We start from the raw sequence: 17,876 nt of genomic DNA on the forward strand, positions 1-17,876 counted from the left end.
TGCTGGGATTACAAGCATAAGTACCTAGCCAAGACTCCTTTAAACAGAACTCTAGTGATTGTTTTTCAATACTGAATATGAGAATTAAGATAAGCTACCCTTCTAAAGATAAAATATTGACAACTAGCACTTGGCTAAATTCTGAGGGTTACCTTTCTAGGCATCAATAAAATTAATGTTTTGTGAATGCAGATTCACATTTTTGCAAAAATGAAAAGGCTTAATTAAAGTTTTTTTTTTAATTAAAGTTTTTTAATAGGGCTGGTGTCCTGGCTGATGCTTATAATCCTAGCACTGTGTGTGTGTGTGGGGGGGGGCAGGCAGGATTGTTTGAGCTCAGGAATTGGACACCAGCCTGAGCAAGAGCAAGAACCTGTTTCTAAAAATAGCCAAAGGGTTGTGGTGGGTGCCTATGGTCCCAGCTACTCAGGAGGTTGAACCCAGGAGTTTGAGGTTGCTGTGAACTAGGCTGACTCCGTGGCACTCTAGCCCATGAGCTAGAGTACAACTCTTGTCTCAATAAATAAATATTTGTCATGGAGAATTAATTAATCCTTTTGTCCATTAGTTTATGGTTTTATGTATTTTTCTTGTTAGCCTTAACCAACGGTATATATAAGTTGTTCCTCAGTATCCATGGGGGATTGATTTCATGACCTCTATGAGTATCTGCTGATCTCAAGTTTCTGATGTAAAATTATATAATATTTTCATACAGCCTATGAACATCTTCCCATATACTTTGTATTTACTTATTTTTTGGAGACAGTCTCCCTTTGTCACCCAGGCTAGATAGAATGCCATGGAGGCATCATAGCTAACTGCACCCCCAAATTCCTGGATTTGTGATCCTCTTGCCTCAGCCTCCTGAGTAGCTGGGGCTGTAAGGACCTGCCATTGAACCCAGCTATAATTTGTCTTTAGTAAAGGCAGGGTCTTATTCTTTCTTGTTCAAGGTAGTCTTGAACTCCTGAGCTCAAGAAGCCTCCTGCCCAGAGTGCTAGGATTAAGGTGTGACCTGCTGCACCTGGTCTTCTCATATGCTTTAACTCATTTCTTGATTATTTATAATACCTGATACAGTAGAAGTGCTATATAAGTAGTGTACTTAGGGAATAGTGATGAGAAAAAATGTCTAATATTCATACAGATGGAACCATTTTAGGCCTAACTATATTTTTAATCTTATGTATAGGTAGGGCGGACTGTATATAGAAGTAACATTTATATTAACCATTTTAAGAATACAAGTGAATTTAAGAACAGATTCTCACAAGTAACGTACTAAATTGCCAGTAGCTGATGGAAATACATAAAACATTTTGTTGATTTATGGCATAGTTTTAAAGGTTGTTTTAAGGTTTTATAACAGGGACCATGTAGGTACTGTTGGGTTATTAAGGTATACTAGAGGACCCATGGATCCCCTTCATTTAAGATGTAAAATCTTTTTTTTTTTTTTTTCGAGACAGAGTCTCACTTTGTCACCCTTGGTAGAGTGCCATGGTCTCGCAGCTCACAGCAACCTCCAGCTCTTGGGCTTAGGTGATTCTCTTGCCTCAGCCTCCCGAGTAGGTGGGACCACAGGCACCTGCCACAACGCCTGGCTATTTTTTGTTGCAGTTTGGCTGGGGCTGGGTTCGAACCCACTACCCTCAGTATATGGGGCTGGCACCCTACTCACTGAGCCACAGGTGCTGCCAAGTTATAAAATCTTGTTTACCTATTTTTTGCATACATATTTTACATTTGGGGAGATTCATACTTCATCCATTTCTAAGGTGAATTTAAGATCTTAATGTGTTTTGAAAACAATGTTGATAAAAGGCAGTGTTTTTCAAACTTTGTTTCACAGCAATCTTGAACCTATAGTTAAACTTCTGGGACATACATAAATTATGTAAATAAAAAATGTAAAAAAGAATCTATTTACTGTGCTTTGAACAATTTTCCAAAATAATCTAATTAATCTTTAAAATTTTTTGAGGCATACCACTTGAAAATCACTGATCTAAGGTAGTGATTTCTAATGTTTCTGGATCATGTATCCTAACAGTTAAGAAAATATTCAGTATAATCTGTACGTTTATAGATTGTAGTTGTGTACTACTGTAATACTTCAGGAACATTATAAAACATTTTATAAGGATAACAAACATGAATCTTGTCTCCCAGTGAAAAATTTGGGGTACATGCTCTTTGAAGAACATTTATCCAGGTATTATTTAGGCTAAGAGAATCTTTTTCTGATAAGAGCACAAAAGACATAGTTTTATGCCCCACCTTGCTAGAAATACAAGATTTTGTAGACATAGTAGTGTTAGTTAGGTTCCTTTGTGGTGTTTTGCAGTGTAAAATTTTAAGCTGTGTTGTCCCGAGGAACAACAATCCACGTTAGGGCCTAGGCAAATAATGGTTTAGTAAAAACTCCTAAAAATATTTTTTTAAGTCATTAGGAGATTTGAACATTATTTAGGATTTAGTAGAGCCAAACACCAAAAATAAAATTAAGCTGAATTTTATGTTGGTGACAGTTATTGAAAAAAAAAAAAAAGGGAGGGGGGATAACATTTTGAATTAAAAGGAAAATCCTTGGTTCATGCCTGTAATCGCAGCACTTTGGATGCTGAGGTGGGCGGATCACCTGAGCTCACAAGTTCGAGACCAGCCTGAGCCAGATCGAGACCCATTTCTAAAAATAACTAGGTGTTCTGGGGGGTGCCTGTAGTCCTAGCTCTTGGGAGGTTGAGGCAAGAGAATCCCTTGAGTCCAGGAGTTTGAGGTTGCTGTGAGATATGACCCAACTACACTCAGGGAGAGGTGGGGATGAGACTTTTGTCTCAAAAATAAAATGAAAGGAAAATCCTTACTTGAATGGAAATAGTTATATCATGCAGCTACATACAGGATGATACATTCATAGAATACTGTTAAGACCTTTAACATGCTGTTCTTCAGTTGATTATTAAAACCTGTTTTTAAAAGGCTAAACGTGATTTTATTGTAATTCCTAGGATGATAAAAGAGAACACGGATGAAAACTACCTGAAGTCAAGCTTCTAGAGTAATTCCAAGCTTCTAGAGTTTGAAGACCAGGATTGCTGGAATCATCCTTAGAGGTCAGTCAGCATCTGTTCATAATTTTCTTACAGCTACTCACATAGTCATTCTTCCCAACTCCTATTCCATTTACTATAGTGAACATATGTAATGGTCCCAGTGTCTTCAGTTAGTAGGGTATTTGTATTTTACAGCTGAAACTGAAGGCTCTACAGTTCCATTTGTCCTTGTACAGAAATCCCCGTCATTGCTGCCCATCTTTGAGCAAGGCTGGTGGGAAGGAACTTTTAGCTCGTCTTTAGGTAAAACTGGATTAAGAGGATAAATGACATGGGAATTTGGGGATAAGGAGAGGAATAGAAAAGGTCTTACAAAAGGAACAAATTCCCTATTGGTTTTTAGTGACCCCAAACCTAAAACTTTAGTCGTAAATAATCTTCAGGAAAAAAAAAATCTTCAGAATGACATAAAATTCAGATACAGGCTAGAGATACTAGTTCCAATTGTCCCTCTCTGCTTTCCACTCTATTGTTCTATCAGACATTGTAAAATTTTATGGAAACATTGTATAATCTTTATGACAGAATTCCAATGGGTATTTAACAGATCCAGAAAGTATTATTTTAACCTGTAGGTTTCTTTCCTAGCTGTATTATCTGATAATAAACATTATTCTGTCTTATTTTTTCTGTTACAGTGTAGTGCTGGGGACCAGGAGGGTCGGCATTGCCTGAGATCTACCCCTCAGGATGGAGAGTGGCCTGTGAATCACAACATCCATTTGAACAAGACCAGTAGGTATCTGGGCACTCCAAGAAGCACTAATGTACTCTGTATCTTTGAGAGATTCTACCTTTTTAAAGTATCTGGTGCCCACTTAATGCAGCAGCAAAGTGTGACAATTCTTTGGCATACTATTACCCAGTTCTAAGAAAATTAATTTTAGGTGTAGCAGCAGTGTCTTGGAACTTGTTAAGAATGCACATCTCTGGCCACATTGAACAGAAACTGAGATGGGAAACCTAGCAATATGGGTGGTTTAAAGCCCAACGGGTAATTTTGTTTTTTTCTAGAGAACCACTGACCTAAGGAACTATTAATAGAAAAATTAGAATTGCCCTTTGAAACTTGTTTATGGATTAATTTTATATTCTGTGGACGTTTTGTTGGGATTAATTTTCAAGTTGCTGTATATGTAGGTTGAAAAAACAATCTCCAAATACATGGATAGGGAAAAAAATCTGGGTATAGGTTATTTGTGGCATTATGTGGCCTTCTAAAAGAGAGAAGAGAGATTTTGTAAGCTTATTAAACAGATTGGTCATTCAACTGGAGGGTTTTGAAATTCAAAATCGTGAAGTTACGAAAATAACTGGTTTTCATCATTATTTTCTAAGAAAGTAAAAAGAAATTGGGGTTCATTTCAGAAACATATGTAAATAAAATTAAGATGCTAAACATATACTTAATTACCAGAAATGACACTGAATCTGCTTTTATTATAAAGAGTAAAGAAAGTACCAATCCCATATAGAGTCCTTATTCAAAAATCTTAATCTGCTGTTTAAATTGAACAAATTTTATGATTGAAACTTCTTCCTAAAGAAAAACTAAGGAGTTTAGTTCCTGTTTACTAATGAATTTGTCCTCCAGATCAAATCATTTTGCGGGTAAAGGACTTTTTAATAACAGAGGAAAACAAATCTTACTTCACTTATGAATTTATTACTTCATATAAACAATTTATGGATAGATGAGCAGTCATAACCCATTACATTTTAAAACATGCCTCAGAGGCACGTTTTCTATGGTCAACATTTCCGTTTTTATTTAGGGATTTTTGTTGTTTCATGACATCAAGATAAGGAGAGAAGTCAGGCCTAGAAATCCCAGCTTTGATCTCTAAAGAGAAGCATTATTAATTTTAAGTCAGCAGAAGATGAAGGAAACTGGATTTTACTAAGTAGTCTTGTCAAAGATTTGGGAATGATTAAATTTATTTAATACTTTATGCTGTGAAACATGTTAACTGCATGAATTATTAAAAAATTTTAAATCCTTTCCTTTTTTATGAATCAGTTTTTGATACTCTGTTGTATGTGTCCTACCTTTCCCTGTGTTGTCTAATCCTCCTCGAGCATTTGTTTCCCCTAGTTTTTATTTTAACCAACTAGCATTTCATGATAAATGTTTTATCAGGCCTTGGTAAACAGCCTGCTGCTAAGCCTCGCCAGCCTGGGTTACTGGGATGGTGGCTCACTATGAATACTCAGCAGAATGCATATACAAACACAGGATAAAGTAGAATTCAAACATCTCATCATTCTAACAAATTTTACACATGAAAATCAGATGGGCTTGACAAAATACTGAAACAACTCCTTAAATCTTTATTCAACATTTGAGTCCCTCTCTCTTCACTATAGCAGATAAAAGGATGTGTAACATACTTAATGCTATAGCCATTGGAATAAACCCAAGCGGCCGACTGTCGTTAGTAAATTATTCAGTTAACCACATTGTCCTTGCCTCAGTATACACTGGAAAGGAATGGCAGAGGGAAGATTAAAAAAACTCTGGTGATTGCTTCTCAGCCAGCCTGGCTAAAGAGCAAGGTAGCCTATGTTTGGTGCTCTTAACCCCAAGGTTACCCCTACCTAAATCCTAGTAGTACACGTATACAAAGTGGTGGCTTTGGCCTTGTCCTATGTTTCTGAGCATATCTGTAAACCTTTTGATAAGGTGCTGCTTGAGGGTTGCTTTGTTTTTAGAGGGATCGCTGCTCATGCTTTCCCATGAGGCCTCACTGCAGTGCCCAGCAGTATTAGCCACCCTCAGTGGAGCACAGCAACACCAGCTCACAGCAACAAACCTCCCAAGTGGGAGCTTCTAGCCTATTCCAGTCCCCTTTATAAGAAACCAGAACTTAACTCATCATTTACTTATTTTTACACTCAAAGACAAGTGTATTTTTTAACCTGGCTGTGGAGCTATGGGTTAGAGCAAAACAACTGTTATTAAAGACTTTGTTATATTCCTAGGAGACAAGTGTTTACAGACAGAACCTCCCACACATCCTGTAAAAGCGGATGTATAGACAACTCATGTTTCAGAGTAATTTGCACTTTTCTCAGTAATTCTCACACATTAAATCCTGGCTGACTTTCTATAGCTTCCATACTTCTCAGCCCTAAGGGAACTATACAGATTTTCTATTTGGGTTGGTTACACATCTTAGCCCTACCTTCTTGATAAAGATCAAATCACTTGCTGATCTGTTCCTGTAAAGCTGTTCGTCTTAGGCATGACTTTCAGAAAAAAAATTTATTGTCTCCCTTACTGCTCCTGACCTGTACTCTGTTAGCTCAAATATCCCAACTTATTTTCCCTCAGAAAGCTATGAAATCAGATACAGTACTACTGTGTGATTCAACTGAGTTGAAAATATCTAATCCTAGACATCATTTAGCTAGAAAAACCACACATTTAATATCTACCTTGTTTTGACATCCTGAGACATAAAAAGAAAATAGCATATTTATTGAGAAAAAGCAGTTTGAGGACTTAAAGTAAAAGGGTTCTTAGAAATGTTTATACACTGTACATAGGTCATCATCATGTGACTGACTGAAAAAAAAGTTTTGCAATGGGATACAGTGCAGTGGCAGCCTCATAACTCACTGCAACCTCAAACTCCTCCTGGGTTTAAGCAATCCTGTTTCAGCTTCCCAAGTAGCTGGAACTGTAGGTGCCCACAACACCCAGTTAGCTTTTTTTTTTTTTTTTCCTTTCAGTTTTTGGCCAGGGCTGGGTTTGAACGTGCCACCTCCGATATATGGGGCCGGCACCCTACTCCTTTGAGCCACAGGTACCGCCCCCAGCTAGTTTTTCTATTTTTAGTAGAGATAAGGTCTTCCTTTCTCTTGCTCAGGCTGGTCCCAAATTCCTGGGCTCCAGGGATCCTCCCGTTTTGGTCTCCCAGAGTGCTAGGATAACAGGTGTGAGCCACTTCACCCAGCTTGAATATTTTATACATTTATAAACTAATAAGTAAACAATTTTCAACTTTTCCATAATCCAGACTGAACTGAGCTTTATTTTTCTGAGTGTCTGCCAATATTTAAGATGATGCAAGAGTTAGACCAATAGGCAATCTACAAAAGCAGGAACTCTTCCTAGGCCAGTCTTCTCAGTCAGTTTTAATACAAGAGCAGCACAGGACATGGCTTTTCAACATCACTAGTCAGATTCCAAGAACAAGGGTACAAGCTCACATTTAATTTCTTTTAGGCTTCATAAAATCCTAGTTTATACTCTCCCTACATCATAGATTTTCATTGTTATCCTGTTAGCATGTGAACAGACAAGTGATTACTGCACATTCACTAAGTTACTGCAGCCTCTTCCCTTTCTGCTTGGGGGTTATATGGAAACTGTATACAGAGGGTGCCAAAAAAAGTATACACTTTTTAAGAAAGGAAAAAAAAAGTATACACAATTTAAGAAAGGAAAAAACTATATGAAATTTGTAAAACTCAAGTCACATTTGACTTCTGCAACTATGAAATGTGAGTATTTGAGTATTACAATTTTCATACGGTTGCTCCTTTCTTAAAATGTGTATACTGTTTTTTGGCACTCTCTCCTTGTATACATATTAGAAAAGGTTAGGCTCCCCCCATATCACTGTATCAATCCATACTTAGTGTTGAGTACTTGATGTCATGCTCCTTTGCTGGGAGCAAATGTTTTGTGGTTGAATTTCTTTCTTTTTTTTTTTTTTTTTTAAACACAAATTTTTTTAGGGCTAGTAGAAAATTTCAAGTTAGAAAAAAAAAAAAGTCTTTAATTTTCTTAAATAATCCTCATATGTACCATCCACATTGTGGAAAAACTGAAATATGCAGTCTGGACACAATGCTGATGCCCAAACACTGGCATCAACATACCCTCCCCCATTTTATAGACGGCAACAGACAGGCTTGCACCATATAGGAGGTGTACAAAGTTTTACATGTGAAGGTTTGAGATGTGCCAGGAGAATACCAAACTGCTTCAAAGAGAATGTTTAGGAATAGGTCTGAAAATAACCCCATCCCAGTCCTTTCTGTGTGGTCACTGCAGTTGCACTCTGTATGCACCTATTAGCAGCTTCACCTATTGAAAGAAAAAACGTGTCAGTACAGAACTAGAACTCCCCTTTCTTACAAGGAAAAAGCAATATCCATGGCTAACAATTATTTCTCTAATTTGGATCTCTTCAACTTGGTTATCATTTTACATTATAAGATTAGCATTCTTTTATTAAAAACAGAAATAGAGTTTTACTGTGTTGTTCAAGCTGAAGTACAGCAGTTGTTCACAGGCGCCAACCCATTACTGATCAGCACAACAGCACTAACCTGATCAGTTCACCCATCCTTAGGCAACTTAAGGGTCCCCCACTACCCAGAGGTCACCATATTGACACCAAAACTTACTGTGGACACCCCATCAATAAGTATAGCACCCTACAGCCCAGAGTAGCTAGGACTACAAGTATGCCATTTTAATTTTTAAAAATTCCAAGTGCTGGCTTGGGGCCCGTACCACAGTGGTTATGTCACCAGCCATATACACCGAGGGTGGTGGGTTCGAACTTAGCCCAGGCCAGCTAATAAACTGCAACAAAAAAATAGCCAGGCATTGTGGTGGGTGCCTATAGTCCCAGCTCTACTTGGGAGGCTGTGGCAAGAGAATCGCTTAGGGCGGCGCCTGTGGCTCAGTGAGTAGGGCACCGGCCCCATATGCCGAGGGTGGCGGGTTCAAACCCAGCCCCAGCCAAACTGCAACCAAAAAATAGCTGGGCGTTGTGGCAGGCACCTGTAGTCCCAGCTGCTCGGGAGGCTGAGGCAAGAGAATCGCGTTAGCCCAAGAGTTAGAGGTTGCTGTGAGCCGTGTGACGTCATGGCACTCTACTGAGGGCCATAAAGTGAGACTCTGTCTCTACAAAAAAAAAAAGAGAGAATTGCTTAAGCCCAAAGAGTTTGAGGGGCTATGAGCTGTGACGCCACAGCACTCTACCCAGAGCCACATAGTGAGACTCTGTCTCAAAAAAAAAAAAAAAAAAAATCCAAATGCTTATAATTTGATTTTAGGTATTATATGAAATAACTATATTATCAGACTACCGCTTCCTTCATAGAGAGATTTGGTGATCAGCCTAATAAATGGCAATTCAATACCAATGTCTAGAACATGATTCAGATTGCTCCTTCCTACAGAGAAGCATCACTCTCGGCTTTATCCTTAGTCCCTTTCCTGCTTCTTTATGTCCAACAACCTCATCCAGACACAGATACCCTAGGGAGCACTTGTCTCTAGGATAGGTACACCACGACAATCTTTAAATTTTCTTGTAATGGTTCTAAATAACCTGGACTAACAGTTTGAGCAGTAACACTAAATACAATGAAAAGATTTTCACCTTAGCAGAGGGTGCTTCTGTCAACCTTATAAAGAGTTTATTTGGGCCTGGGACAGGGCTGAATGAGTAAACAAAATGACTGTCCTAGAACAGAAAGAGAAAAAAAGAAAATCACTGTTCTTGCAGACAAACTTACACAAACTTTTAAAAATAAACCAGAAATCTTTAAGACTCCAATGGTATAAGAGAATCATAAGTTTTATTTTTGATTTTATAGGTCAATATATTGATAAATTTTTCTCCCCCCCCCCTTTTTTTTGTGAGACAGTCTATGTTGTCCTTGGTACAGTGCTGTGGCAATCACAGCTCACAGCAACCTCAAATTCTTAGGCTTAAGCGATTCTCTTGCCTCAGCCTCCCAAGTAGCTGAGACTACAGGTGTCTGCCACAGGGCCCAGCTATTTTTTTTTGTTGCAGTTGTCATTGTTGTTTAGCTGGCCCGGCAGAGTTCGAACCTGCCAGCCCTATGTGGCCAACACCATAACCACTGGGCTACGGGTGCCGAGCCTGTTTTAAAAGATACAAATGAGAAAAAAACATCCACACGAATCTTTGGGATGAGAATGTATCCTGCCATATACAGCAATGTTCAGTTTTGCTTAATTTGGGCCAAGGAAAGAATTCTTTTTTTTTTTTTTTTGGTATAGACAGAGTTTCACTTTATTGCCCTCGGTAGAGTGCCGTGGTGTCACACAGCTCACAGCAACCTCCAACTCCTGGACTTAGGCGATTCTCCTGCCTCAGCCTCCAGAGTAGCTGGGACTACAGGCGCCTGCCACAATGCCCAGCTATTTTTTTGTTGCAGTTTGGCCAGGGCTGGGTTTGAACCCGCCACCCTCGGTATATGGGGCCGGCGCCCTGCTAACTGAGACACAGGCGCCACCAAGGAAAGAATTCTTAAAATTACAAAAAGAATCGAGCATTTTGTACGATATTAAAAAAACTTAGGCTTAGCACCTGTCGCTCAGTGGCTAGGGTGCCGGCCATATACACCAAGGCTGGCAGGTTTCAACCCAGCCCGGGCCTGCCAAACAATGACAACTACAACAAAAACATAGCCAGGTGTTGTGTCGGGTGCCTTGTAGTCCCAGCCTCATTAAAACTAAGCATACCAATGTATTTGAGTATTTGAAACATGAGAATCCTGTGCGGTGCCCATAGCTCAGTGGATAGGGTGCCAGCCAAGGCTGGTGGGTTTGAACCCAGCCTGGGCCAGCAAAAACAACAATAACAACTGCAACAAAAAAATAGCCAGGTGTTGTGGTGGGTGCCTGTAGTCCCAGCTCCTTGGGAGGCTGTGAGCTGTGATGCTGCGGCACACTGCCCAGGGCGACAGTTTGAGACTCTGTCTCAAGAAAAAGAAAAAAAATCCCTAAATTTTCCGTAAGCAAATTATTACGGTGGAAAAGGGTATAATAATTAAAATCAAGCAGTATGTTTCTTCAACTGTAAGAATTTATTCTGAATAATGTTGGTACCAAGACATTATGGGCAAAGAAATGAAAGTATTGACAAAACTTAGGATAATTTTACTTTATGGGTACTGTCTCATTCCCAACAACTGGTTTACTGTCTCATTTACCAAATGATTGCATTTTTGATTAGAAGAATTTACTTTTCAGTACTGAACTATAGAGTATCTTACCAGAAAAACAGGAAGTTGAAATTTATCATTTAAGACCACAGCTTGTACACTGCATGGTCCACAGAGTCGAGCAATAACTTCTTTACCCAAAAAGTTTGCATGGAAAATAAACAGCAGGATGCCAGAGCCTGAAAAAAGAAGTGAGTAGATTTATACACAACTTTCAGACCTGAGGGAGGAGCACCCATGCAAGATGAAAGTGGGTTCTGAGCTAGGCCTGGGGGGATAAGTGGCCACCCATCCTCTCAGACTGAAGGCTCTGTGAATGCTGCCAATCTCAAAAGCCCATATATGTTACCTAGCATTTTTCAAACCACAGAACACTTTTTACTTAAAAAAAAGAGTCTTGCTCTACTGCCCACGCTAGAGGATAGTGGTGCGATCACAGCTCACTGTAGCCTCAAGCTTCTGGGCTCCAGTGATCTTCCTGCACTGGCCTCCCGAGGCTGCTGGAGGCCAGAACTACAAGTACAAGGCACCACGTCTGGCCATTCTTTACTTTTTGTCTGAAATACTGAGAAGTATTTCAGACAAAAAGATTTAAATGCGATTTTTCTACACTAAAAGTTATTTCAGTTTTTTATTTATTTATTTTTTTTTAATTTTTTTATTAAATCATAACTGTATACAATGATATGATTATGGGGCATCATACACTCACTTCGTAAACCATTTGACACATTTTTATCACAGTGGTTAACATAGCCTTTCCGGCGTTATCTCAGTTACTGTGCCAAAACATTTACATTCTACATTTACCAAGTTTCGCAAATACCCCTGTATATTTCAGTTTTTTAAAAAGTAATATTTTAAAGTTGCCGCTGAATGTACCTGACCTTTGAAGCTAACCCATGGACATTTCTATGGTGGTTTTTTCTGGGTGTGGGTTTGACTTAGTTTTCCATTTTCTTCCATATATTGTTTTGCCTTTTCCAAACTTTGTGATTAATACCAAAAAAACTTGTTGGAAAAAGATGTTAGCATGAGACATGAAGCTTTTATTGAATATCAAACATATTCTGTAAAATTCATTTTCTTCAATAGCTGTCCTTTTAGTAATAAAACAGAAAATAGGTATATGAACTGTATGACCTTTCTGTTCAATTAACCATTTTTAACATGGTGCAATATTGCTCTAGCCCAGCAATCAGTAAGAGAAGACTTTATAAGACTTCAAAGCACCAGGAAAAAGGGCAAGAGGACTTGAGGCCCTGGCTTTTTTACTGCTGAGGTCTGACACAGTGTGCCCTCTAGCTTTTTAATGTACCTCCCCACCAAGGAAGAGACAAGGGTTGCACAGAATGCAGGGACAGTCTTTGTATACAAGGCATGCCAAGTAGGGTACCCTGAAGGGTTGGTGTCACCTTATTGTCTCTGGAAGAGGGCAGCACACAGCCCCAGGGAGTTCAGGCATGTTTCTGACTCTACCTCCCATAAAGATTTCATTTAAAAAAGGGGGTTATCCGCCAGTTTACTCTGACGATACTCGAGTTTTTTAAGTCTAAAATGACATAAGCAATTTGCTAACAGCTGTTTCAGTCAGAATGTCAATACTTAAGCTAAACTATTCATAAGATTACAGTTCTTAAGAGCCAAAGCCCCTCAAGAAGACAATTTAGTGTGTTTAAATTTTACCATGTATACAAATCACCTAAGATCTTGCCTGAGAGAAGACTGACTTTCAGAAGGGCTGGGTTGGGACCTAAGAGCCAGTGGCCAGCTCCCAGCGGCAGCAGACTTCACCCTGAGCGGCTGCAAAGACCAGGAGAGCCTATCAGGACCTTGGACTAGAGATTTCAGATGAATCATAAAACCCAGTGGATGTGTACATTGTGTGTATGCAGAAAAACTCTAACCCCAAGCTTGTCTGGTTGTGTTAATGTTCATGGGCTCATTAGGTAAGGTAGCTAGGCCTGGCTTGGTGCTCAAACCCAGTTGTGCACACAGTCCACATGAATGGTCAAAACTAAAAATGATGGCTCTTCAATGTTAGGTACACTTCACATGAAGATGTTACAAATGGTGGTCTTTCAGTAAGGGCTCTTAAGTTTTTTTTATTAATGAATACATGCCATTTTTAAAATGGGAGTGGGTTTTTAAAAAAATTTTAATTATAGTTATATAATAGTTGTATATTTTTATAGGGTACATGTCATGTTTTGATGCAAGCATACAATATGAAATATATTAAATCAGGGTTATTGGGGTATCCATTACCTCAAGCATTTCACATTTATTTCCCTGTGTTACCAATATTCCAACTCCACTCAAATGAGATGAATATTAGTTCCCACGTACGAGTAAGAACATGGGAGGTTTGTCTTTCTGTGCTTGGCTTCTCTAGATGTTTCTAAAAAAATTTAAAAAGCCCAGCTTCCTCCCTCTAAGCCGATTTTACGTTTAGACTTTGAAGCTAAACTTGAATAAAACACAATGTAATTATTCAGACTCAACCTCCACACTTTTTAAACCAGTGTTAACAAGTGATCTGCAGACCCTCCAAAGTCAGCTTGCTTTACTGTTAACTATTTTGCAAAATTATGCATAATAGGATTTCTTAAAGTGTGGTTCGAAGAAAGGATTCTGTCTAAAAATTAGTTAATATTTATGGTGTCACACTTCACACTGAAAGAAGTTTAAAGGTAAGCATAGACTTACCTTCCAGAATGTTTTGTGGGGGTTTGTAATTGAAATCTGTTGAAAAATCTGGCCCCTCACAGAGTCGATGACATGCTATTGGAAAGACTGGTTCTAATAGAACAAGACGAGCTTCAAAGTAATCCTTTATTGTCTCTTCTGCTACTCTTGAAAGTCTAAGAGAAAAGGGTAGTAAGAACTGTTAATGTTGTGAAAATAAGTAGTATAAATCTAAGCCATTGGAACTTTGGATTATTCTGAGCCTGTGGTTGTGGGGCCTGAGGTCCATGACAGGCAGCTGTAACCTGGATTTCTCTTATTGTGGACTGGCCTTCTTCCGGAAAATGTTTTAATGACTATGGGTACAGGGAAGCCTTTTCCCTTTTCACTGTTGATCTTCAATAGATTAACTTCCCTCTTACCTTTCTCATGTAAAGACTTCATGACTACCACAATCTTAAGATGCAGTGTTAAAGGAGGCGCCTATAGGTAGGGTAGGGCGCCAGCCACATACACCCAGGCTGGCGCCTATAGGTAGTGCAGGACGCCAGCCACAGACACTCAGGCTGGCAAGTTCGAACCCGGCCTGGGCCAGCTAAAAAACAATGACAACTGCAACAAAAAATTAGCTGGGTATTGTGGCGGGCACCTGTAGTCCCAGCTACTTGGGAGGCTGAGGCCAGAGAATCACTTAAGCCTAAGAGTTTGAGGTTGCTGTGAGCTGGGCAACATAGTAAGACTGTCTTAAAAAAAAAAAAAAAAAAAAAGATGGAATGTTAAATACACTTTTTTTTTTTAAATACATTCTTTTAAACTGGAAAGAAAATGAAAGCAAGCCGTATGGAAAAGAAAACAAACTGTTAACTAATTAAATTACTGTAACTCATAAACCAGCCTCACGTAGAAAATGTTTTAGTCCTAACTGAACTTGTTTTCAGACTATATAAACAAGAACTTAAATTTGGAACACTGACCCCATTTCTGGAGTCTGTGTTTGGTTTCTAAATGGCCATTCCCAGGTTTTTGCTTGAATAAACTCTTTTAAAAATGGGTTCTGAGGGGCAGCGCCTGTGGCTCAGTGAGCAGGGCACTGGCCTCATATACCGAAGGTGGCAGGTTCAAACCCAGACCCTGCCAAACTACAACAAAAAAATTAAAAAATATATAAAAATGGGTTCTGATCCTTTGTTATTTCAGGTTGACAATGTCTCAGGGCTCAACTGGAAGTGAGGTTCTGTTCTAAATGGGCAGAGCAAGTCTTTTTCCCCCACCTGCTTTCTCATCTTTAAAAACAGTGCCTTTCACAAAAACTGTACTTAATTATGTATCTGTTTACCAATTCAACCTAAGTATCCATCAGGTGGTGAATAGGTTAAAAAAAAAAAAAAAGTACATATACACAGTGGAATGCCACGTGGCCCCCCCAACTCCCAAAATGAAGCCATGTCTTTTGCCCAGCTATCTTTTTTTTTTTAGTTTAGCAGGCCCTGGCCAGGTTCGAAGCCACCAGCCCAGAAGAATGTGGCCAGTGCCCTAACCACTGAGCTACAGGTGCCCAGCCAAGATGCTGTTATCTTAAAGGAAACTGACACAGGGTGACAAATTCTGCAGTACGTGTACAGAGGAAGTGTGTGTGTGAACTGACAGACGACAGAGACTTGCAAGAGTTAGGGCGCAGGTGACAAATTACTTAATTGGTATCATGTACATTACTCCAGTGATGGATATGCTGAAAGTTGTAACTTAAATACACATCTGTCTAATGAATAAATGGAAAAATCAGAAATGAGAAGCCCTCTGTCTTGGGCAAACAGGAAAGTGGGTTACCTTACTTGCTGCCTCTCTGCAACCACCCCATGTGGGCAGAGATGAGACCTGGTTTCCAGGTATCCTTGCAGCTGTTTGCAGCACCATACTTGATGGATAGACCTGGCTAGAGAACCCAGAGAAGTTTTACTATTGGGAGAGGTTTTTTACTGTTGGGAGAGGTCTCAGCAAAGGCTGTTATAGGCCTTTTGGGTCCCATCTGAATTTCTCATTAAAATATATTACCTTGACCCTGGAGTTGGGGTAACCATCTTGTGGACATAAAGATCCAAGTCATTTCCTAAGTGTAGGGGATCCAGAAAGAAGAGTGTCTGTCCCTGCTTGCCTAGGACTGCTAGTGTTTATGATATGTATTGTCAAAAGAGTTGTTTTTCCCACTTATTTCTTATTTATATACATTCACAGGGTGATACGAGTGCACTGTTACTGCAGTGAGGCATTGCATTGTGGTACACTCTGCTTCCAGGTGTACACCAAAAGAATTTTTAAATAATGAAAAGATACTGATTTGTGTTATGAACCTACAATAAAATAAAATTTAGAATTCATTTGAAAAAGAATGAACTTGCTGGGCGCACTGGCTCACGTCTATAATCCCAGCACTTTCGGAGGCCAAGGTAATAGGATCACTTGAGGTTAGGAGTTCAGCCTGGGCAATAACATATGCAAGACCCTCCCTTTACAAAAATTTAAAAAATTAGCTGAGCATGACAGCATGTGCCTTGTCGACCCAGCTCCTTGGGAGGCTGAGGTGGGAAGACTGCTTGAGTTCATGGCTTCATGAAGTGATCTCACCAGTGTACTCCAGTCTGGGAGACACAGCAAGACTCTGTCTCTATTTAAAAAGAGAGAGAGAGAAAGAAAGAAAAGAATGGACTTGAATAAACTATCGTACATCCAGACAATGGAGTATTAGCCAGTGCTAAAAAGAAAGGTGGTTACCAAAAGAAATAAAAACACGGTTATCACTACATGGAAGGAAAACTAACATCCCTATTGCTATGTAAAAGAAGCCAAAATGATAATGCCAAAAAATGTTAGATTCTAACTGTTCTGCAAAAGGCAAAATTATGGAAAATAGTAAAAAGAATGGTGGTTGCCAAGCATCAGGGAGAGGGAGGGACCAGCAGGGGGAAGACAGAGGGTTCTTAAACTAGTGAGACTCTTTTGTACGAAGCTGTGGTAGTAAGTACTTGTTATTAGGCATCAGAAACCATGGGTGGTGGGGGGTGTGTCAGTGCAGGATCGCAGGCTATGACAATACACCCTCCACTGAGGGATCCTGTTGAAGGGGGCAGAGGGCCTTTGAAAAAACTCTGTACCTTCTCAATTTTGCTGTGAACCTAAAGTTACTGTAAAAAATAAGGTCTATTAAAAAGAAAGACTAAAGTTTAAAGGGTTTTTTAAAATGTCTGCTAATCAAACTAAGAGCACATGTAAGATTTTAAGGAGATTCCCTGGTATACCAGTGTTAAGTATGAAACTTTCTAAGACTCCAGTAGCTTGTAGAAAAATAATTCACTCATTAAATTCATCACCTACTGGAAACAAACCAATCAGGACTTGTACTTAACCTTCTGAGTAGCTACACACAGGCTGTTCCAATTATGATGTGTCCAAATAGACAGACCATACTCTGTTAGTTAACCATGACAGGGTCACTTGCCACTTACGTCTCTAAATGGCTCTTCAGCAAGTCGTACACAAGCACGTTGTTACTCTGCTTTGCAAAATGCAGTGCACTATTTTGGTGCTTTGACAAAATGTTGCAGTCAGCCCCACATTCAATTACAAGTCGAACGATGTCTGAATTTCCTCTCTTACAGGCCTGGGTCAGGAAAAAAGTGATAATTACTTAAATGTAAACTATGAGAACTACCAATTGGCCTTGGACCCTTTCTCTAGGTGCACCTAGACCAGCTCTTTGTGAAGAGGGCAAAAGGCAATGGAGATGGGATGAGAGCACCTGGGCCAGGCCCAGTAGGGGTCATAGCACTGCAAACGCTGGTAAGCAGCACAGAGTATGGATGCTACTTTCAGTTACTTCGTTCACTGACGCTCCAGGAAATGAGCATCTTCACTGAGGACACTCCAGCCCCACACTGGCCATGTGCCAATGCGCTACAGAGGCAGGCTGAGCAGCTGAAGTGCCGCTCAGGGTCATTCAGGGTCACAATGACGCAAACTATTCCCAGCTGCTGCTTTAATGAAAGCTACCTGAGCACATACACAAATTTGAAT

At 39.5% G+C, this 17,876-nt stretch overlaps 2 protein-coding genes across 4 annotated transcripts in view; one reads left to right on the forward strand and one right to left on the reverse strand.

Annotated features, from left to right (window-relative positions):
• The window catches only part of PSPC1 (paraspeckle component 1), a 115,223-nt gene extending 108,536 nt beyond the window's left edge, over nucleotides 1–6,687 (forward strand). The window contains exons 7-8 of the transcript XR_008374664.1: nucleotides 3,015–3,119; nucleotides 3,758–6,687. The gene's annotated coding sequence lies outside the window, so the exon portion shown is untranslated. The remainder of the gene's footprint in view (nucleotides 1–3,014; nucleotides 3,120–3,757) is intronic.
• The window catches only part of MPHOSPH8 (M-phase phosphoprotein 8), a 45,979-nt gene continuing 31,992 nt past the window's right edge, over nucleotides 3,890–17,876 (reverse strand). For 2 of the 3 annotated variants that reach the window (XM_053564064.1, XM_053564065.1), the window contains exons 10-14: nucleotides 17,309–17,463; nucleotides 13,830–13,984; nucleotides 11,172–11,299; nucleotides 9,527–9,610; nucleotides 3,890–8,217 (exon numbers count right to left, since the gene is read on the reverse strand). In XM_053564064.1, coding sequence (XP_053420039.1) covers nucleotides 8,176–8,217; nucleotides 9,527–9,610; nucleotides 11,172–11,299; nucleotides 13,830–13,984; nucleotides 17,309–17,463 — 564 coding nt within the window. In that variant the 3' untranslated portion in view covers nucleotides 3,890–8,175. The remainder of the gene's footprint in view (nucleotides 8,218–9,526; nucleotides 9,611–11,171; nucleotides 11,300–13,829; nucleotides 13,985–17,308; nucleotides 17,464–17,876) is intronic. The other variant, XM_053564066.1, reaches the window with a different exon arrangement.

Source organism: Nycticebus coucang, chromosome 15, assembly GCF_027406575.1.
Source record: "Nycticebus coucang isolate mNycCou1 chromosome 15, mNycCou1.pri, whole genome shotgun sequence".
NCBI lineage: Eukaryota > Metazoa > Chordata > Mammalia > Primates > Lorisidae > Nycticebus > Nycticebus coucang.